Source organism: Hyposmocoma kahamanoa, unplaced genomic scaffold (genome assembly GCF_003589595.1).
Source record: "Hyposmocoma kahamanoa isolate Upper Pololo Valley unplaced genomic scaffold, ASM358959v1 172, whole genome shotgun sequence".
NCBI lineage: Eukaryota > Metazoa > Arthropoda > Insecta > Lepidoptera > Cosmopterigidae > Hyposmocoma > Hyposmocoma kahamanoa.
In genome coordinates this window covers 804,720-827,665 of record NW_020653622.1, presented here as the reverse complement: position 1 = coordinate 827,665, position 22,946 = coordinate 804,720, and the positions used below count along the sequence as shown (strand labels likewise).

General features: G+C 39.8%; 1 protein-coding gene across 1 annotated transcript in view; it reads right to left on the bottom strand.

Moving 5' to 3' along the window:
* The window catches only part of LOC113225755, a 140,297-nt gene that overhangs the window by 35,656 nt on the left and 81,695 nt on the right, over positions 1–22,946 (bottom strand). The window contains exons 6-15 of the mRNA XM_026458165.1: positions 19,320–19,422; positions 17,706–17,990; positions 15,024–15,096; positions 13,566–13,646; positions 10,480–10,513; positions 9,486–9,642; positions 8,025–8,189; positions 7,265–7,383; positions 5,773–5,897; positions 3,776–3,957 (exon numbers count right to left, since the gene is read on the bottom strand). Coding sequence (XP_026313950.1) covers positions 3,776–3,957; positions 5,773–5,897; positions 7,265–7,383; positions 8,025–8,189; positions 9,486–9,642; positions 10,480–10,513; positions 13,566–13,646; positions 15,024–15,096; positions 17,706–17,990; positions 19,320–19,422 — 1,324 coding nt within the window. The remainder of the gene's footprint in view (positions 1–3,775; positions 3,958–5,772; positions 5,898–7,264; positions 7,384–8,024; positions 8,190–9,485; positions 9,643–10,479; positions 10,514–13,565; positions 13,647–15,023; positions 15,097–17,705; positions 17,991–19,319; positions 19,423–22,946) is intronic.

The following is a 22,946-nucleotide window of genomic DNA, read 5'->3' as shown; positions in this document are numbered from 1 at the left end:
ACATAGACAATAGGATAAAACTTTTTTTTTTTTTTTTTTTTTTTATTGTGACTCGGCAAAATGACTGCACCGCGCCTGATGGAAAGTGCGAATACAGTCCAGAGATGAGAGTAACGGATGGAAAACACAAATATCTTCACTCCGTCACTATCATTTTGCCGGTCTGGCCAAATGCTTCTTCACACTACGTTTGAAGGACCCGATGTTATAGAGGGGAGGGAATACATGCGCCGGGAGTTGGTTCCACAATTTGATGGTTCGGCATAAAAACGAATTGCCAAACTTTTTAGTGCGGGACGGTATTGAACTGACCGTCCAACTGTGGCAACGCAGTCCGGCACGGGTGGTCCGCTGATGGAAAGGAGAGGAAGGGACAAGGTTGAATAACTCTTCAGAGCACTCACCGTGGTACAGACGATAGAATACGCTAAGAGACGCTATATCTCTGCGAAGCTGTAACGACTCCGCATGCTCAGTTACATGAGGATCGTTGACAACACGGAAGGCGTAGCGCTGCAGTCCATCTAGGGCATCGAGCAAGTACTTGGCAGAGCCGTCCCAAAGGTGCGAACAGTACTCCATGCTGCTTCGGACCTGAGCTTTATACAACAGGTATCGCAGCTCTGGAGTAAAAAATCGGTGCACCTTGTTCAGGATGCCAAGCTTGCGCGACGCGGTACAGATGACGCTCTCGATGTAATCTTTGTTGCTCATGTCCTTCCGGATGCTCATCCCCAGTAGACTGAGCCTGTCCTGCAGCGTCAGCGTTGTACCCTGAAGATGGGGAAGTGGAAGGAATGGGGATTTTTTGGAGCTGAACGCGCATACCTGGGTTTTCTTGGCGTTGAACTCAACCAAGTTTCGGGAGCCCCATGACGATATATGCTCCAAAACATGGTTGAGCTCAGCGACAAGTTTTTCCCGGTTTCTCTCAGGGTCCTCCCGGGTGCTTGACGATTGCTTATAATAGCAACCGTGCACTGTGCTATCATCTGCATAGCAATGAATGTTGCCAAAAGGCAACAAGTCATTGATATGCAGAAGGAACAGCGTGGGCGACAGCACTGAGCCCTGTGGCACCCCAGCATTAACTGTCACGAGCCGCGAAGTGCCTCCGTCAACAAGGACACGCAATCTTCGCTCGCGCAGAAAGCCGGAGATCCACTCACAAAGGCGGCCGGGAAGACCATATGCCGGAAGCTTGGAGAGGAGACCACGGTGCCAGACCCGATCAAAGGCCTTAGCAATATCCAGACTTATCGCTAAGGTTTCGCCCTGTTTGTCGATAGCTTCACCCCAGAGATGCATTAGATACGCTAGAACGTCACCCGTTGATCGGTTCGGCCGAAACCCATACTGCCGATCATTAAGAATGGAGTGACGTTCCAGGTGCCTGATTATCTGGATATTTAGAATCCGCTCCATCACTTTGCAGATCACTGAAGTGACAGCTATTGGGCGATAGTTTGTCGGATCAGACCGATCTCCTTTCTTGGGGATAGGTTGCACGTTGGCCTCCCTCCAAGCTAGGGGCACGTTACCAGATTGGTATGAGAGGCGGTATAAGCGCGTCAGTACGGGAGACAACTCCGCCGCACACCTTTTAAGGACGATAGGAGGTATCCCATCCGGACCATAGGCTTTCCGCACGTCAAGAGTCTGCAATTCCTTGCGGACATCACATTGTCTGATAACTATATCAGGCATTGTGACTCCGCAGTGGGGAATTGACGGCGGTTGCGCATCTTGGTCGTGAATGCGCGAGTTAGCCCCAAAAAGGTCGGCCAATAAATTGGCTTTCTCTTCGGGGCCATAGGCCAAAAATCCATCGGGATACCTCAAAGGCGGCAGCGACGAACGACAAAAATTGGACTCCACGGCTTTGGCCAGGCTCCAGTAGGCACGGCTACCGGTGGGATGGGCTACCAGCTTCTGGCCAATCCGTGAAACGCGCTGGGCATCCGCTCTTATGTAAGCCCTCCTGCAAGACTTGGTTGCTTTGTTATAGGCTGCTTTAAGGGACGCAAGGTTGGGATCCTTTGTTACACGACCCCTGATCCAACCACGATATGCAGCCTGTTTCTCACTAACAGCGTCCATGCATTCGCGATTGAACCAAGGGCGTCCTCTGCGATTGGCGATGACACTGGAAGACGGTATGTAGTAATCCAAAACATGGGAAAAACACATAGAAATCTTCTGTATAAGAATAAATAGATTTGCATACGCTTTGTGGAGACTATCTAAAGTTGTAGACCAAAATGCATAAGTGCACAACTGTGTACAACTTTATATACTAATAAATAAGTAATGGCTTACCTCGTGTATGTAGACTCAATCATAAGATACGGTATTATGTTCTGGGGTAATGCCAAACGTAGTACGGACGTGTTGATTGCACAAAAAAAGGTGTATTCAGGCAATTTGTGGCTTGTGCTGTATGGACAGCTATATACCACACTTTCAAAAACTAAGATTATCAACAGTTCCTTCAATATACATATTTGAAACGGCTCTTTTTGTTCGGAGAAATCCCACACACTTCAGCAAGGTGGAAATGTAAGCCTGTAAGACTACCCTCTTTCATGATAATATTTGTACGATGGCACCAAAACTATACAATAAGTTGCCTAGTTATATACTTGCGACTAACGACGATACCAATTTCAAAAAGCGATTATTTAATTTATTGACTAGGAAAGCATATTATAAAGTCAGCGATTACTTAAATGACAAAAACATACAATAATAGTTAACTACGATAAGTGTAATTAAGAATTTAAATTAAAATTAACATTTGACATTTCGTAATTAAAATTTAGTAATTTACTGTTAAATTAATTTAATTATGTACATTGTATGCCGTAAAATTGGCAATACGTACTGACACAACAATGTTAAATCGAGGGTCGGCGGACTAAAGCACATAAGTAAAAAAAGTACTTCATTTGTTAATATAGAATTATATATTTTTGTGATGTTTATAGTGTTGGAAGATGTGAAGAGAATGATAAATTTGAAAAAGACGCCTCTAGAATAAAGTTACAAATGTATGAAGTAACAAATTAATTTGACTCATGTGCTTTAGCCGGTAGATGTATTAATTTAAATGAATGATGTTGGATTTTGACTTATGTGCTTTAGTTCGCCGAACCTAGAAATAAGACCTTATAGACGTGCGTACACAGTAATTTAATTTGATTTGAACAACCACACAAATTTCCTGGTCTCAAAATTAAGGAACTCCGTGCAATATGAGTACCAGTGTAAAAGAATACACGGACGATAAGTGCCCACCGGTGAGTGTACAGACGTCGGTACAAGCGCTCATACAAGTTTTTTATTTATGAGCAATCGGCTCCGCGCGACTGCGTACGGCGGACAACGTTGTTTTCACCTCACTGAACGCGGGCTAAGGTTCCTTTTTCTTTGTAGTGAGCGCCAGGTGTCATTAGTCAGATTTAGTAAGCTATTACAGCGTAGGAATTTTCGGTTTTGTGTGAGAGTGATGTATCTGTTAAGTAGTGACTATTAAGTAATCTGGGCCACTACCCAGAACACCCAGACCAGAACCAACTCTAGGGCTTCCTCATTCAGCGCCCACAGCGCAAACTGTTGTGTCATCAAGATCGTCAATATCATCACACACTTCAATAGGTCTAACATCAGCAACTGCTACCGTCTTTGGGAGATAAAGTGGATTTATGGGGAGGTGGCAATGGGTGGAAGTGGAGAGTGGGAGGAAATGAATAGAGGTGATTTGTGCTATAATCACCTTTCTCAGCAGGTCCAGCGTCAGCAACATAAGCTGCTAAATTGGAAGGTGTCACACCTAACGCAGCAGAGGCCGAGTCCAGTGTTATCTCACCCCGCTGTAGCCGCTCCAGGACATCCGACGGACCTTTCGGGCTCCAGAACTCCCTCGCGGTTCTATCAAAAAGAAATTTACCAGGGTTTCTGAAAAATAAAATGTTTTTTGTGCTAATAGGGAGGCTGAAGTAGTTGTGACCTCTTTTTTATTATTTGTAATAAAAAAGAACATATAAAAAATAATAAATTGCTTATAATAAAAAAAACTTATAATAAAAAAAACTTATAATAAAAAATTTATAAATTACTTATAATAAAAAAGTAGAATGGAACCGGCTTCACAATACCACGTGAGTGCCTGAAGTGTCTAATAGATTTTGAAGTGCAGTTGTGTTTGAACTTCTGAAGTTCGTGAATGAATTTGGGAATAGCATGTAAGGAATATTTTACAGCTCGCAAGTTTTTTTAAAATATAATTATTAATATAAACTGCCTCAATCGCCGAACGGTCACCATGCTGCCACGCAGAGGTCCCGGGTTCGATTTCCGGGTCGGGAGAAATATTTGTATGGACTACATTTAGTTCTCTCGTGAGTTTGGGTGTAATTAATAAATAATAATAATAAATAACGCACACACTCAACATAGCCCCGCACTAGGGAAACCCTGTGTCGCGGGTGCCATGGACACACACATAGACAACCACAAATTACACCCAAACTCACGAGAGAAATAAATGTAGGCCATACAAACATTTCTCCCGGCCCGGGAATCGAACCTGGGACCTCTGCGTGGCAGTCCGGCATGGTAACCGTTCGGCCACGGAGGCAGTTGAATGTTGTAAAGGCAGTTGAAAAGTTGAAAAAAAGTCTCCATTTTATTCGTCAAAGATCGTTACTCACATAGAGTGATCATCTAACCGATATCTAGGACTTTATAATACTCTATATGAGTAACGAGTTTTGCCGAATACAACTGAGAAATGCTAGACACGTGTTATGCTTATTTCAATGAATTCAGAACTTTAAAACGCTCCCCTGTAAACTTGGCAATTTCGACATACGATACTTTACGTAGGAGGGGTCTATATGTGTATACAGTTAGGTATATATACATGTTGTATATATGTATACATGTTGTTAAAATAGACTGACTTTTGCAGTTTAAACCATATAGGGTTCCTAGTTTGTCTATTTAATCCTAAAAGTATTAATGTGCTAGACAATCATATCATCTGGACGGAAACTAGAGAATAACCTCGTGCTAGAAGTACTAAAGCTACGTAGTATCGTCGGTGTATTTACAAAGGGCAAAAGCGCCATTTTGAAATTTTTTTCAGGGATGAATGTTTAGATATTAACGACTGTTTTAAAATATTTACGCCCTGTTTTAAAATTCAGTTTTTTTTTTTTAACTTAAAGTTTTAAAAACAGTACGTAAACATTTTAACACAACACTGAAAAAAAGTCAAAATGGCGCTTTTACCCTTTGGACAAAACACCATCGAGTATATAACCAGAAATAGAGGCAAAATAAGGGCCATCCATACCTGGCAACTTATTACGCAAATGGGCTATATATCACTTTTAAATATCAACTCTCGCTTGCGCTGAAATAACAAATTAGAGAGCTGAAATAGTACAGCGCCAACAACTGATTTGTGTGTATATTCAAAATCTTCGTATATTCCAAAAATATTCTGTATTTATTATGTTATTATTAAAAGGAATTACATTTAACCGGTAATTAAATATAACGCAAGTTGAACTGGTGGTTTTGAAGTGAAACAATTGACGACACCCGTCAATTATTTCGAATTCGAGCTGGCCAATTGGAGCGCAGTTGTCACCGTAATGAATTGGCAGAATAGTTTTCGAACAAATTAAATGACATTTCGTCTCTATTTCTGGTTATATACTCGATGATAAAACACCGACAATATATCGGCCGGGTTGTACGTACCTATAAGGGCGATTGATGCACCCGTAGACATCTCTGTAACGCCCGTAGAGGGTTCCGTAGCTCACGCCTAGAATCTCAGCCGCTTGCTTCATTTCTAGTTCTTTTAGACGTACTGCTTCCATTACCTATATAACAATAGAGAAAAAACCAATATGTAGATACAGTGTTTCTATTTTCTCAATGACCCTTGAAAAACTTTGTGTTTCGGCTGTCTTCGGGTTCTATTCAGTTGCCCTTTGGCTTTGGTACATTTATTATACAATTGGAGGATAGCCGCTAAAGTCACAGGCATGACCAATTAGCTCTAGCGATAAGACGGCCTTTGCCCACATTAGTTTTAAGTTGTTTATATACTGTTAAATTTGTATTGAATCGATATTCAATTATCTTTTTGTGAAATTACTCCAGTAGTTTGTTATAATTCTTCATACAAAGATCAAACACTTAGAAAAAATTCACTTCTATCCGACTGGATTCTACATCGGATATCTAGCCGCCAGAAAAGGAATTTCAGTACCTACGTATGGATATGGTCCACATTTAGTTCACGTAATATCAAATGTACAGATTCGACCGACTTCTAATAAGTTAACGAAAGATTAACTACTTAATTACAAAAAATAAAGTCGAGTTTCTTCTCCGAAATGCCACGCGCGAAAATGGTAAAACTGACAAAAAAAGTTCCCAAAATCAGGGATAGATGGTAACGTTTCACAATAAAATAATTTGTGTCCGAGTTACCACTGAAATAGTCTGTGATATGCATTGACTTACAAATAAATGGACGACGGGTCTAATACAAAAACCACGAAAAAAATGTCCCAAGTGCTATTTAAACGTAGTGACATGTAAAGGAATATGAAAAAGCTAAAACGTTCGATTTAAATTGTAATGACATCGCAGTACTGTCTAATTTTGCTTGCTTCGCTGTCAGTCGAACAAACGAAGACTAAAGCGTGAATGACGCTCTGTATACGATTTTAACGCCCTATAATTTCGGACACTTTTTAGCACGGACCCGACGTCCATATAATTGTAAGTCAATGGTGATATGTCATTAATTAACTCAGCATTTTTGTTATGGCTTAACTGCAGGCCTTTTAGCCATACCAGTATACAAAATAATTTCCTCTGAACTTTCGTCACGTCACAAAACCACGGCACCTTTCAGTTTCTATTGACTCTGTTTAAAGCTTCTGTACTTTATTTTAAAACAATAATACACCGAACATATTTTATTCAATTACGTAACACATAACCTCCAAAACTTCAAACTGGAACATGTTAAATTCCTGACTTCTCAGAATAGTTCAACTGCATATTATCACATATTTTTCATAAACAGACGCATATTAATTATGTCGACAAAAACATTTATGGGAGTCTGCCAATTGTTCCTTCAGACGTACTTTATTCAACGCCCTAAATACATATTATTGCAGGACAAAGAAACGAAGGTAATTGACATGCCATCTATGAACTGCAAACTTACCCGTTTAACGTAGTTCTCCTCCCAGAACTGCGGTCTCCTGCCATGCTGGAGGTAGTCATTCAGTTTCACGACGTCCGTGAATCGCGGGTCCGTCGGGCCTGACTTCGGCCCTGCTGTTGCTGTAGCAGAAAGTAATAATTTGCTATCATCGGGTATATAACCAGAAAGAGACGGAATGTCATTTAAGTTGTTTGCAAACTATTCTGCCAAAGCATTACGGTGAAAACTGCGCTCCGATTGGCCAGCCAAGGGCCAGCCCGAACTCGAAACAATTGACGAGTGTCATCAATTGTTGAAGTGAAACATCGACCACTTTCAACTTGAGCTTTGCTATAATGGACGAAAATTGAATATTAAAATATTTAATTACCGATGAAATGTGATTCCGTTTGTTTTGTAATTAAATATTTTGCTGTTTTTCCCCACACCACCGAATGGAACAAGCCCCATTGATAGAGATATTATCTTTATTATGCTTTATTACAATAAATACAGCATCTTTTTGGAATATACGGAGACGTACACATAGAACAGTTGTTGGCGCTGTAAGAATGTGTGAGTTTTGCGACATCGATTCTCATAGTAATCGAGGCTTAGGGCACTTCCACTGTTTTTTTTTCTCCATGTTACTTCTTGCACATCACTAGATCATCCTAGTTTGAGTTTAGTACAGCAAGCCAAGATTAAGTTGAGTGTCTATTGCTTAACACTGTTTCCGTTTTAACACTTCCGTTGCATCACTAATCAGGACACTACTCACGTTTGTTAATAATAGGCGCGTGAAACAAATCCACTTTGATGTCCGCGGGGGAAATGGCCGACGCCGAGGTGGACGTCGAGCTCGGAAGTGACGCGTCACGACTGGAAGTCGAAGTTACTATTGGAGGGGGCACCGTTGTCGTCGATCCGTCGTTGGATTCTTCGTCTGGTTGAGAAATAAATATTGATAAGGATCAACTGAAATGAATTTTAGTAACCATAATGAAAAGATCGAACAAACAGATTGAACCCACGTCTATTTGAGCCACGTTCGGTGGTCCAGTGGTCAGAGCAATGTTACGGTGCAGCATGGTCGTGGGTTCAAGTCCCACCGGGTCGACGAAATTCCTCCGTGTGTTCGATATTTGTATCATAATCATAACAAAAGTAGTGGAGTTATTTCACAAAAAAATCTCAATAAACCATAACGCACTTATTGTTGACATTTCTCCACTAGTTTTTATACCACCAGGTACCAGGTGGTGACAAATGGGATAAAAAAATGCCAGTTGTTGCCAGTGGAGTAATTTCTCAAAAATAATTGAATATCAATTCAATGAAAAATTTAATACAGTGAGTAGCGACATCTTTAGCCTGGTAGCTGTAAATTGTTAGTTGGCATAGCGTCTGGCACGGTTTGCTAGAAGACGTCGGTTCGAATCCGGCCGGATCGAGGGCATTTTTTCTAAGTGTTCGATCTTTATATTAATAATTTTAACAAACTAGTGAAGTAATTTCACAAAAATAATTGAATATCAATTCAATAAAAATTTAGCCCAATAGTTGCCAGTGTTAAAAAAAACAAATGGAAGAAATATACCAATTAATGTTTGTTTATTACCGCCATTGACAATTATTCAGAAACTCTGGACACTATAAATATATCAGTACAGAGTACTAAAAAAACCGACCTCAAAGTTCGTGGAATGACATCCATTTACCAAGTTTTAACCTGCAATTGGAGCATAGCAAAATCAACCATAAAAACAATTGCTCCTCATAAAATTTAGGCGCTATTTATAAAAATAAATCTTCATGCGGCAACAGCCACCCTTAAAGGTGGAACATTTTCCTCAAAATTAAATGGGACCACTACTGAGGTACCCTCTTTCAAACAAGATCGTCAAGTTATCGCGTAACATACATACACAAAAAAACATACAGACGAATCGAGAACCTCCTCCTTTTTTGAAGTCGGTTAAAACTGAGTTAAACTCGAATTTTCTTTTATTCCCTTTTTTCCCAACTGGGAATAAGCCGATTTCTAGGCATTCTGAACCACTAGTGACATCTAGTGAGAGAACCTTCTTCACCTTTGCAGGTGCTTCAACTGACATAGATGTCGCTTTTTGGTTATGTATTATTGCGAATTTTTTTTGTGAAATAACGGTTTTCTAGATCCGTATACTTTCGAAATCGTAACGGTAACTTATTAAGTAACTTGTATAGCCATTACCCTTACCGGCACTATTATCGCCATCCACCCTCAACTTCGTGTGCAGGAAGGATCCAATGTCCGTGGGCGCGTCTGCCCAATCCTCGTCCGATCCGTCTCGCGACCAATCGCCGCTTTCAGATTCACCCATTCCCCAACCGACTACTCGCTCTGCAGTTATATCCTGCAAAACACATGGAACAGCGATTAGCTTCAATGAATAGTGTGGTGTATAGAAAACAAAGTACGCTAGTGCCTGCCCGCTCCCGCCATTACGACGCTATATATCAATGCCTTACTCGTATCTTATAAAGAGTGATTATTGAGGAAACGGCAAAACTTTCTATTTATTTTTAAATTTCTTATCAAGGGTATTAATTTGAATGCATTACTTTAAGAACAGGTATAGGCCAGTGTGTGAATATGAAGGAAATGTGATGTGAAATTAGACGGTAAAATTTGTATATACAAACCATTTTTAGCATTTCAGTAACTTTGTACGTTAAGATACGAGTTAGAGAAAGTAAGGCGACGATATATAGGTGTGAACGGACGTATTGTTACCGAACAACACGTCGTTTTATTGAGCTATTCCTTGTACTGAGTAGTGTAGAATAGGCAACGGAATTGGTATAAAATAATTGAACTTTTTTATTTTAAAAAACCGACCTCAAAAGTTCGTGGAATCACATCTGTTTGCCAAGTTTTATTGAAATCGGTTACTGGGAAATGCGCGAAACCGGATTCATCCCCTAGTTTGGAGGTGCACCTTTAGAGGTGCAATATTTCATTCAAATTTAAATGGGACCAATAATGACGTACCCTCTTTCTAACAAAAAAAAAAGCATCATCAAAATCGGTTCACAAATGCCAGAGTTATAGCATAAGATATTTAGGATTATTGATAATTCCTCCTTGTTTTGGAGTCGGTTAAATATAATTAGTACTTTGATTATCCCCGGGCAGTAACTCGCTTAATTCATATTTAAATAAAATGATAAAAGAAAATACATACACCTACCAAATTCCCGTGTTGCCATTCTTGATTACTTTCCCTGAAACAGAAAAAAACTCAGTCAATTAGATTCTTTGAAATTCAATTCAAATAGATTGTATGAAAGTGGATAGTACGTATTTTTACACACAAACTCCTGGTCCCTAAGTCTGGAAATTTTAAATCATCTCAGTTGCGGGTGGATAGAGCGTCAATGGCAGGCATCGAATATATAACCAGAAATAGAGACGATATGTCATATAATTTGTTTGTAAACTATTCCGTCAAATCATTACGGTGACAACGGTGCTCCGATTGGCCAGCCCGAATTTGAAACAATTGACGGGTATCGTCCATTGTTTCACTTCAAATCGATCAGTTAACTTGAGCTTCGCTATAATGGACGAAAATTGCAAAATTACATATTTAATTACCGATGAAATGTGATTCCGTTTGTTTTGTAATTAGATGTTTTACGCTTTTTCCCACTACAGCAAATGGAACATGCCACCATAGTTAAGATTATTATCTTTATTACAATAAACACAGAATATTTTTGGAATATATGGAGACGTAAACACAGGTCAGTTGTTGGCACTGTACTATTTCCACTTTCTAATTTGTGATTTCAGTGCAAACGAGAGTTGATATTTAAAAGTGATATCAGGCCCATTTGCCTGATGAGTTGCCAGGGATCGATGGCCCTTATTTCGTCTCTATTTCTGGTTATATACTCGATGATGGCTGGGTTTTGTACGTTTGGTATTCTGTTAAAAGTTAAGAGCAGTGGATTCTCAGTAATTAGCCATCGAGCTATTCAACTAACATTGCAATTTTTTGGTATACTGCTCTTCAATGGCGAGTCGATGGTGCGTCAATTGTGTAGTCTACTGATATTATATATCGCACTGTTAATACAATAGTGTATTAACTCAAAAAGTGGACTTTCTCAGAATCGATGAAAAACGCTCACTAATTACTCACTTCCCGCAAAAAGACATTAAAATTTATGTATGTTATAGTTTATTATAGACACTTAAACAATTTCTCAAATATATTTGAAAATAAAATGGAAAAAATAATTTAATATTTTTGAATAAGGATTATTGTGGCCAGAACTAGCCCACATAAAGTGTGTCTCATAAGTGGATATCTTTTGATTATTTCTTACAATATTCTAACGATGGTATTTTTGACGTTTAGAGAATCAAACTTTACGTTCAGTAATGATATAATATTAAATATCACAAATTTCGAGTTACAACACTATTGTAATAGCAGTGCGATATATTTAATTTAAAAACTAAATTGTTGTTTAAACGAGATAAAAATTAAGATATGCATAATTATTTCGGTGATAAGTTTTAGTCGTTATAGTCGTCACCACATAAGAGGCCAAATTTGACAGCAAAAGTAGGCGATAGTATGTAACTTTGAATGCAAATCAACGAAACAATAACACAAACAATTATTAGCATAATTGAGTTCAAAAAATATATATAAATTTTATTGAAACATTATATTTCATGACAAAACATATTTGAGGTATTGTTTTCGCACTCCGAAACGTCCTGATAAAAGTTACGTCCTCAAGCTATTTTTTCTTAAATAATAGTGTTGTAAGCAATTAATCGCCGAATTTCACCGATTCACTTCGATTTCTCGGAAAAAATATTGACTTGTGTACTTTTTTATTGACGAATATACTTATTTACACTAAATTCTCGTAATAAACCATTTATGAATATTATAAAATCAAAATTAAAAGAATTGGATACAATTCATCGGAATGTGGGACAATTTTACGAAAATAAGAGGAATTGCTACAGAATTGCAAGGGATTCTGTTAGTGTTAACTGCCTCCGTGGCCCAACGGTTACCATACTGCCGGACTGCCACGCAGAGGTCCCAGGTTCGATTCCCGGGCCGGGAGAAATAGTTGTATGGCCTACGATTATTCCTCTCGTGAGTTTGGATGTAATTTGTGGTTGTCTATGTGTGTGTCCATGGCACCCGCGACACAGGGTTTCCCTAGTGCGGGGCTATGTTGAGTGTGCGCGTTATTCTGTAAATGAATTGCTTTTAACAGAATCGCACGATTTAGCCTTTTAGGCCCCCTGAACAACAATGAACCGAAAAATAATCTAAACAATGACAAACTCTTAAAATTTTGAATCGGTTTCTCGTGAAAATCGTATAATGTGATTACCGATATTATTAGTCCACATCCCTATTCGCGTCACGATGTCAAGTGTCAAATTTGGCCTTTTAATTGGTGACGACTATAGCGATTGAATGAATGAATGCCATCACTGCCTTTCCACAAATACTATATTACGATTCGACTGCCATTGCAAATAGTTTTTTTTTTTTTTGGTACCTAGAGACGGGACGAACAAGACGTATGCCTAATACCACCCAGAATTTTAAATCGCAAAGATCTGGGGGGCACTACCACTACGTCTGGACACCTTGAGACATAAGTTGACAAGTGCCTGTAATTTCACCAGCACCCTTACAATGCTTACATTACTGCTTGGCGGCAGAAATAGATAAGGTGGCAGTACTTCCCTGGACGAACTCTCTCACAAGTAGCTCTACTGCTAATAAATAAAAGATATTTTTAGCAGAATAACCAAATATTGTGTTACGGACGGCCGTACGCATCTGGCCTGTCGGAGCAATATGAGTACAATTGCAAGAATGATGAGTAATTCAGGAGCTCTGATTGGCCAAGCGGCGTCCGCGGCGAATTGATAAGGCCGGTACGTTATGGGAGACACCGTATCTGTACAAATATTAGTGAGATTTATTGTAATTCGTAATTGTAATTGCATTCAGTCATATTCGATATTCTTATTCGATTGGTTGTTCGATAAGTTGATGGAGATAGAGTCGAACGTCAAACTGTCTTATTCGAAACCGAACCGAAATGACGTCACACCCGTACGATTACTCGAACTTCTCGACCGGCAAAGGCTACAAACGTTATTCAGAACACACACAAAACCGGAACGCAGTAATCCTCACATTACTGCTTGGCAGCAGAAATATGCATTACGAGTCAGGATGTCGTACACGAACTCCCTTAAAAACTCATAAAAAAAACTTACGATTTAGTATGACAGATAGATTCGTCGTCGGTGTTCTCAGCTCCGCTGGCAATGCGTTGACGTTTCGGACTTGGGCTGTCCCTGCAATTCATGATAGGTGTCAGTTAGTAACAAAAACACACTAACCACGATACGCTACGTTTAGAAGGCGGAAAAAAGCTATATTAAAATGGAAGTAAATTAATAGAAATGGAAATGAATTAATAAAAATGGAAATGAATTAATAGAAATGGAAATATATATATTTTTATAACATCAAGTGACAGGACGAACGAGTCGCGCACCTGATAGTAAGCTACACGCCTGCCCATAACAGTTACAGTGCCACTCAGAGCTTTGAATTGCATAAATAGTTTTATTATAAATAGTTTTAGTAGTTTGACAAGCCCCATGTACCTGTAATTTCACCAGCACCATTTTACCTTTCAAAACCGGAACACATTAATGCTAACGTTACTGTAGAAATAGGTAAGGTGGCAGTACTACCCTGGACGAACTCTTTCACAAGGACCTCTACCGCTACTAAATTAATAGAAATGTAAACAAATAAATAGAAATGGAAATAAATTAATAGAAAGGGAAATAAATTACTTTACTACTCCGCACACTCAGTGTATGTTAAATAGTGCAAAATAGCTTGTGTTGTGCTCTCAGGCAGAGGCCGTGGATTCGAGTCCGGGCACGCACCTCAGAGTTTTTCGAAATTTAAGTAATAAAGGAGTTGTTCTTTTAGTGGTACTAAAATAAATGGAAAATTTAACCAGGCTATTAGTTGGTTTTTTGTAAAGAGCTCTTAAAATCTAGAAAGTCTGAATCAAAGACAAATTATTTTTGGCCTGCAATTTCCAGAAAATCGTTAGGGACATTTAATACTATGTAAAGTAAAATGGAACGCAATCCTACGGAACGGAACGCAATTTCATGTAATTTTGTGGCTAATGGGCATAAAAAAATATTGACACATCAGACGTCAAAGTCATTCTTGTTGCAATTTAATTAGCCAATTAGAATTGTGGTTTTGAACATTTTAGCGTTTAAGTGTTGCTGCTTTTGGACTTTTTTTACTACCTCAGTGTTGCTAGAATTAATTTAACATATCTACCACACTTTTGTTTTAAATAAATAAATAAAATATGCAGGTCACAATAATTTTTTTTATTATTTTGTTAATAAATTGTGAAGCTTATATATAACAAAAAAATTGAGTCTGGTAAAATTTTTCTGGTAATAAAGTACAAAGCTCCATACTAATTCGGTATTTCGGCGGTCGTTTAATTTGAGATTTACCATGAGCTTTTCGGCGAAGGACAACACTTGCACGTTGAAGAAGATTCACAGCTTTCGGAAAACGTGTTAAGTTCCCAACCCGTATTGGGCCAGTGGGCAGCCTGTGGCCTAAACCCTCGACTGAGAGGTGACCCGCGACTTATCAATGGGTTGATGATAATGAGTACTTACGTATCGGAATTCTCTCTCTTGATAAGACTGGTTTTCTCCTTCGTAGGCAGCTTTATTAACGGCGGCGGACCTCCTAAAACCAAAAATATTTTAATACGATTTTATTTTTATCGTATTAGTTATTGTAGAATTTGTATTATTGACATTTTAGTAACCATAATGAAAAGATCGAACACACAGGAAAACACCATCTAACCATCTGAGCTACGTCCGGTGTCCAGTGGTTAGAGCAATGCTACGGTGCAGCATAGATGTAGTATTAAGTCGTACCGGGTCGACGAAAAAAAACTTTTCTGTGTTCGATCCTGTTATTTCCCAAAAAAATCTCAATAAACCATAACGAACTTATTCTTGACATTTCTTGTGAATTAACTCCACTAATTTTTATACTACCAGATACCAGGTGGTGACAAACGGGATAAAAAAATGTCAGTTGTTGCCAGTGGAGTAATTTCTCAAAAGTAATTGAATAAAAATTTTAATACAGTGAATAGCGACATCTTTAGCCGGGCTGGTGGCTGTAAATTGTTAGTGGCATAGCGTCTGGCACGGTTTGCTAGAAGACGTCGGTTTGAATCCGGCCGGATCGAAGAATTTTTTCTAAGATTCGATCTTCGAGATCTTTGTATTAATAATTATAACAAAACTAGGGGAGTTATTTCCCAAAAAAATCTCAATAAACCATAATGAAGTTATTATTGACATATTTTGTGAAATTTTTTAATTTAATTTATTTATTTCAGACATTCAATCCATAATATGTGTTAGTAGAAGTACTTAAAAAACTAGTGTTAGACTTTACCTACGCTAGTTTACAAAGTTAAATTAATCAATTGTATAAATCAAAATAAAACATATAAAATATAAATTAAAAAGCTTTTCAATATTATAAATTTAAGTTATAAAAAATTAATATCAGTAACATACATAAATTAACATCAAAAATATAAAACCAAATTAATTAAATTCAAATTGTTACCTAATAATATATATATAGCATGCAATTTATATAAACCTATAGGTCGGCCTGGAACCGGAATGCTCAATGTGTATTTTCGTCCAGTGCCGCATTATTGGACAGTCCAGATCCATTCTCGACGCGAAAAACTTCAGGTATGTATTGGAGCTGCCCCGCACCCGCCGCATCAGGGACGCGACTCGCTTGCGAATTATTGCCGAAAAGCAGTCTATCTGTGCGTCCGCGAACATCCCTGACGCGCTGCAATACGGTGGCAGACCCATCAAAGCCCTGAACGCATTATTGTATTGGGTGCGCAGGGCAGTGTAGGACTTCTTCGTATATTTGGCCCATAGGCCGCACGTGTAAAACGACTGACAATACGCTCTGAATAGTGTAGCCTTAACTTGTTCAGTACACCGTGCAAACCTACGAACCAGCATATTTGCGCGAACTGACAGAGCCCTGCGCTCCCTCTCTATATCCAAACCATCATCTAGCGTCTCGGTAACCCAATGTCCCAAATACTTAAAACTAGTAACTTGCGAAAGCACACTACCATTCAAATATACTGGTGGGACGCGGGTGTATGTCTTAAGGCCCGCTTTAAATAACATAAACTTGCTTTTAGTGGCATTATACTTAAGTCCATGTGCCAACGCATAACACTCACAAATCGCCAGTAACTTTCTGAGGGCGCTGATCGATGGGCTCAGCAATACCATGTCGTCCGCGTAACTGATGTTGTTTACAAACACACCATCAACCGAGCAGCCGACACGAGCATCACCGAGCCCACAAATCAAGCGGTTTATGTACAGGCTGAAAAGGGTCGGAGAAGTCAGCCCGCCTTGCCTTACGCCACATTCCAGCCCGTACACATCAGATAGTGACCCTGACCATTTCACAACATTGCTCTGATTACCGTACCAGTATTTCAGTAGGGATCCGAGCTCAGGAGGCAGGTCAGTATCACTCGCTAACTTCTGCCACAGCCTGTCATACACCACCAAATCAAAAGCCTTAGATAAGTCTAGAAAACAGGCGTAGACAGGCGTGTTTCTATCCGTGTAGTACTGAACGGTGTGTTTAAGATTCAATATGGCCGCTTCAGTCGAAAGCCCAGTTCTAAAACCGAACTGAGCATCATTTAACTTTAGATTCTGTCGCAATTGAATGTCAATCACACCGTCCAGCACCTTGGCTATTATAGTTGCAAGTGATATTGGCCTATAATTGCTTATACTAGACAAATCCCCAGTCTTATTCTTAATTATGGGAACAACCACAGTTTTCATCATAGCTTGTGGCAGATATGAGTGGCTAACGCAAAAAGAGTATAGCATGGCGAGCACCCTCGATAAGTGAACGCCCGCGTGCTGTAGGTGCTCTACGCTGAGCGCGTCATGACCGGGGGATTTCCCTCGCTTTATAACTACTACTCTTTATTATTATTATTAATAGAAAGATTGAACACACAGAAAACTTTTCTTCGACCCGATGGGACTTGAACCTACGACCATATTGCACGGTAATATTGCAATTACCAACTGAGCTACGGGTCAAGTTATCGAGATGTCGAAATTCTCCCATGTGTGTTTGTTCCTTGTACTGGATTATTCTGCGTCAGTTGTGGCACCTGTAAAGGCTGCGGTGAAGGTTCTAAAATCTCTCGCTAGATGTCACTATCGCAGTCTTAATGACTAAAAGTTAGTGTCACTTACCGTTTAGATTAAATTTCTCTTTAACGGGAAATTCGTCTTTATCATCTTGTTCTCTCTTCATGTACGCTCTTAGTTCAGAACTGAGATGCTCGTTGGGGTTTATGGGCTCCGTGTACTTTGGCTCTGGAGACTTTTTGGGCTCTGGAGTCTTTTTGGGCTCCGGAGTCTTTTTGGGCTCAGGAGAGCTTTTGGGATCTATCACTTTTGCGTCTTTGGAACATGGTTGACGTTCGGGAGATGTTGATTGTTGCCGATTTTCTAGAGTCGTCGTCGTCGTTACTGCGCCTGCGGAAAAATAATAATAATATAATACATAGAATAGAATATTAAATTAAACGATTATGATGGGTCGCACCGGGCGAGACTCGCCACAGCGCCGGCCGATCGTGCGTCATGGAAAGTTCCGCGGACCGATACCGACGCAAGCGGCGCAGGCGACAGCGGGCGGGAGGTGCGCACGCGACACGCGCCGTGAGCGGAGACGAGGCTATATCGCTCGAAGTTATCACTCGTTGGAGGAGCTTGCTACGGTAAAAACTTCCGAGGGGCTGATGCAGAGTAATTGCAGCGCATGACCAAGGTGCGCACAGCCCATGGGTATTTCTCGTCTTCCGCCCCCCGTAGGGACTATCCTCCCCCGTCCATCTCCTGGGTTGGGTAGCGATTGCTGCGCGTGACCAAGGTGTGTCCAGGCCGTGCGAATCGCTCACCCTTCACCCCCGCATACCCACTTAACCCCTGTCCGCCTCCTGTGTTGGGGAAACAATTGCTGCGCGTGACCAAAGCGTGTCCAGGCCGTGCGAATTGTTCACCCCTCAACCCCATAAACCTACCCTTTAGCTCAACGCCGTCACTAGATTAGTTAGGGTAGTAACCCCGCGTGGTTCATGTAATTCTAGTATACTTAAGAGGTGCATTCATTACTTATTGTAAATCGATCAATAAACGGTCAATGTTAAAACTTGGTGTTGGTTTCCTTCGTTAGTTGTAGAACCTTGGATAAATTGCTGTAGGTAACAATAGGGTGCTTGTCCCGACCAATATAATAAAATAGTGCACCCCGGGAATATGCTACATTACACGATTATCTATATATAATTAAACTTTATTATAATTACTAAATGAATAATGAGAGTATAAATGTAATGCAAAGATTAATGGGAGCATAAATGTGATGCAATAATTCATTGGACGTATAAATTTGACGCAATTTTTAATTGGACGTACAAATCTTCTCTCTTCATCTGAACTGAACCCATTGGTTGATGATGATGTGTTATAGAAATCGGAAACAACGACGATACCACAAATATAAACAGAAATTTAATTGCACTTCAACCACATACTACTTAAATACTTGTTATTAAGAATTTGCATAATTAATTGGACGTATAAATAATGGGATGTATAAATGTGATGCAATTGTTAATTGGACGTCTACCCATCTGAACTGACCCCATTGGTTGATGATTATGATGTTCAGATGGGTCGACGACAACGTTAAGGCCGCGGACCGTAAAGGGGTGCAGCGTAAGATTGTGGTGACTGGCACAAACAACATAGGGTCTGAGTATGGACCTGCTGTAAACAATGATTATTTTTAACCGGACTTACCGGAATGACTGTCAGGCGGTTCGTCTTTGTTGTTCCACCGTATATCCGTGAGGCCTTTGATGCGAAGCTCCTCGGCGGTCTTCAGCAGGCTGGCTAACTGCGACTGAAATCGCCATTAATTTTTTATTATTAAATTTGTACGGTTTTTGCACCGCACGATACTTTGCTAACTTAACAACCTACATATTGCACGTGTAAACGCTCAAAAAAGACAGTTGACAACTCGCTTCACTAGCGATCGGCCACAGATAAGCATTCAAAACTATACTGCACACTTTTTACTTAATACATCAACTTATTACGGAAACTGTGGTTTACGTCAACTCTATATCCTACTCTACTTAATAATACTCCAATCTTAGACGTTCAGAGAACCATACATTTTGCTCCTTCGAGTTACTAGTGTTTTTTCAGTGTTTTATGCTAGTGACATTAGCGAATCGGCACGACTGGCCTCCCACAAGCGGGTCTCACCGGTCGTATTGAGAAGGCGCACATAGCGTTATTAAGTGCAACTGCACTGAGAAACAGGAATCAACGGAAACTTCGTGATTCTATTGAACTAGTGCCACGGCAATACATCGCACTACACCTGCCGACGGTTAACATCTAACTACTACTTATACTTATTCTACGAATTAATTATCTACTCTTATCTACTCTTTTACTTACTTACTATAACGATGGATCCGAGCGTCAAGTAACTAATTACTGTACAAGAAAATACTGAAGACGTTATGTAACAACTACGCGAAAGATAGCTCTGCAAGAAAAACTTTGATCTACTTAGACGAACGTCTCGCACGGCTCAACAAGCAGTGGGAATTGTTTGTGCGCACTCACCAAGTTACTGAAGAGACCGGAGAACTTGACATCCAATATTTTAAGGATGATATTTACACTAAAACTAAAGTTATGTACGAGAAAGTATTGCAAAACATGCTGAAACGAAAGGTAGAGCTGGAACCTAACCTCTGACGGGAACTACTCCCAGAAAATACGTTGGGAACGTGAAATCAAAGTTTAACTTTAACGACGTCGAATTTCATGTCCCGCCCCCCGCAACTGGCGGATCCGAAGAGAAGAAGAAAGAACTTTTGAATCAACGATATTGCAACTTTAAAACGTTTGAACGGACTGTGGACAAAATTAACTTAGACACAACTATGGAGAAATGGGAGCTAGAAGACAACTTAAACTTTGAAAATGAAATGGGGTCAAATAGAAAAGGCTAACTGGGAGCTTGACTACACACTTCAAGACGAAGACTCGACTTACAAACAGAAATACAACGTGGTAGAGGATATATACGGAAAACGCTGCAACATAAGATTTGGAATAACTCTCACTACGAGAACGCTACACCAAAAATTGTAATACCATATTTTTATGGAGATTACAACAAATGGTTAACTTTTAAGGACCTCTACATGGAAAGCGTAAAAAACAACAACCCGCTACCTAAAACACCTAAAATCTAAACTAAAGGGTGAAGCCGAGAAATTGGTACAACGTTTTGGAATCAGTGCAGAAAATTATACTTCTTGCTGGGAGATAATTACTCACCGATTCGATAATGGTCGACTGTTGTTTACATCGCACATGAACACTCTATTGAACCAGTCTGCCATACAACAAGCGAGCGCTGCGAGTATAAGGAAACTTCATGACGTCATGCTAGAATGCCTGAACGGACTTACAAATATTGGACTCAATATAAAAACTTGGGACCCAATAATTGTTCATCTACTGGTACAGAAGCTGGACAGTGTGACCTACAACGAGTACATGAAAGACCTGAAAGAACCCAGTTTTCCAAACCTACAGGAATTTATTCAGGAGTCGAAATTTATAGCGCTTGAAACGTTACAAGGCGGGAGCAACCAGAAACAAATGTTGTACAAACCATCAAGTCACATGGTACCGTCGACATCACGTCATAATAATTATTATAAACTTTACAATGTACCGAGGTCATCGTACTTTAACAAGCTAAAAATAACGGCGAAGAGCCACTTCACGACAACGCGAACATGCCCAATTTGCAAAACCGATCATGTTCTAATGCAATGTCAGAAATTTTTGAACATGAACGCGGTCACGCGACATAACACCGTTCGTGATTTACGTATTTGCAAAAAACTGTTTGTACAGTCACGGAGAAATATTATGCACAAAAAAGATGTAAACTATGCTACAAGCCTCATCATACACTCATGCACGAAACAGGCCAGCCAAAAACTTTCAACCCTTCAACATCTACTGTGGTGGGGACCTTTTATTAACAACACAACTAATGACGAGTAAGCAGTTTTATTAACGATTATACAACTAAAGGTGAAAAGTATAGACGGCGATTATATCAAACTAAGAGGGATACTCGATAAAGGCTCACAGGTTAGCCTGATAATAGAGGATGCAGCTCAACGTCTCAGATTACCGCGGCGTAAACTGTGTGCCGTAGTGTCTGGAGTCGGATAATTTTCTTGTGTACTTACCTCACTACGGAGTTTTAAAAACGCAATCCACCACCACGAAGCTACGAGCTGTATTCAACGCCTCCTATAAAACGAAAACAGAGAACAGCTTGAATGATCTCATGTCAAGCGGCCCAAACTTACAAAAGGACTTGCTTACATTACTGATAAACTGGCGAACGTACAAATATGTCTTCACTGCCGACATAGAAAAGATGTACAGACATATCTGGCTTCATGAAGATCAACAAAACCTTCAAACTATCATCTGGAGGTCATCTCCCTGTGAACCTTTGCAAGAATGGCAGTTGTGCACTGTTACTCTAATACCCGATTACCTATGGCACAAAGGCCGCGCCGTACCTTGCAATGCACACCCTCCACCAACTGGCGTGAGATGAACGAAATAACCACCCGGATACTGCGACCGTACTTGAAAACTACGGACATGACATTGATGCAGCAAAGAAAATGGTCAACGGCTTGATTTATTTACTGAAAAAGGGGGGTTTCAACTTAAGGAAATGGATGAGTAACAATCAGAAAATTTTAGAAAATTTGGAAGATGATCAAAAATGCAAAAACTAACATCAACTTTAGCCCAGAACAAACAACAAATACAAAAACTCTTGGAATGAGATGGAATCCTGCAACTGACAATTTTACATTCAACTGGAATTTACCTGAAGAAAAAAACAGACTAAACGGATTTTTTTGGGAGAAATTAGTAAACCGTACGACCCGCTTGGCTGGCTCTCACCCGTGACGATAAAGGCAAAACCATTATTTCAAAAGGTGTGCGTTAGTAAAATGGCCTGGGATGAAAACCTACCCGAGGAAATTGTTAAAGAATGGAAAACAATGAGAACGATCTGCCAAATGTCATCATAATCAAAATTCCGCGGTGGCTACAATGTGAAGAAAAGAAACATATAGAAATTCACGTCTTTTGCGACGTGAGTGAAAAGGCGTTTGCTTGCATCGTGTACAGCAGGGTGAAAATTGATGGTGACGATAATGTAACTACTCTGATCGCTGCCAAAACTAAAGTCGCACCCCTTAGTAAAAAGATCACTTTATCACGAATGAAGCTTTGAACCTTTTTGGGCACCTTCTACTGGCACAACTGGTCGAAAAGCTCACAAAAACT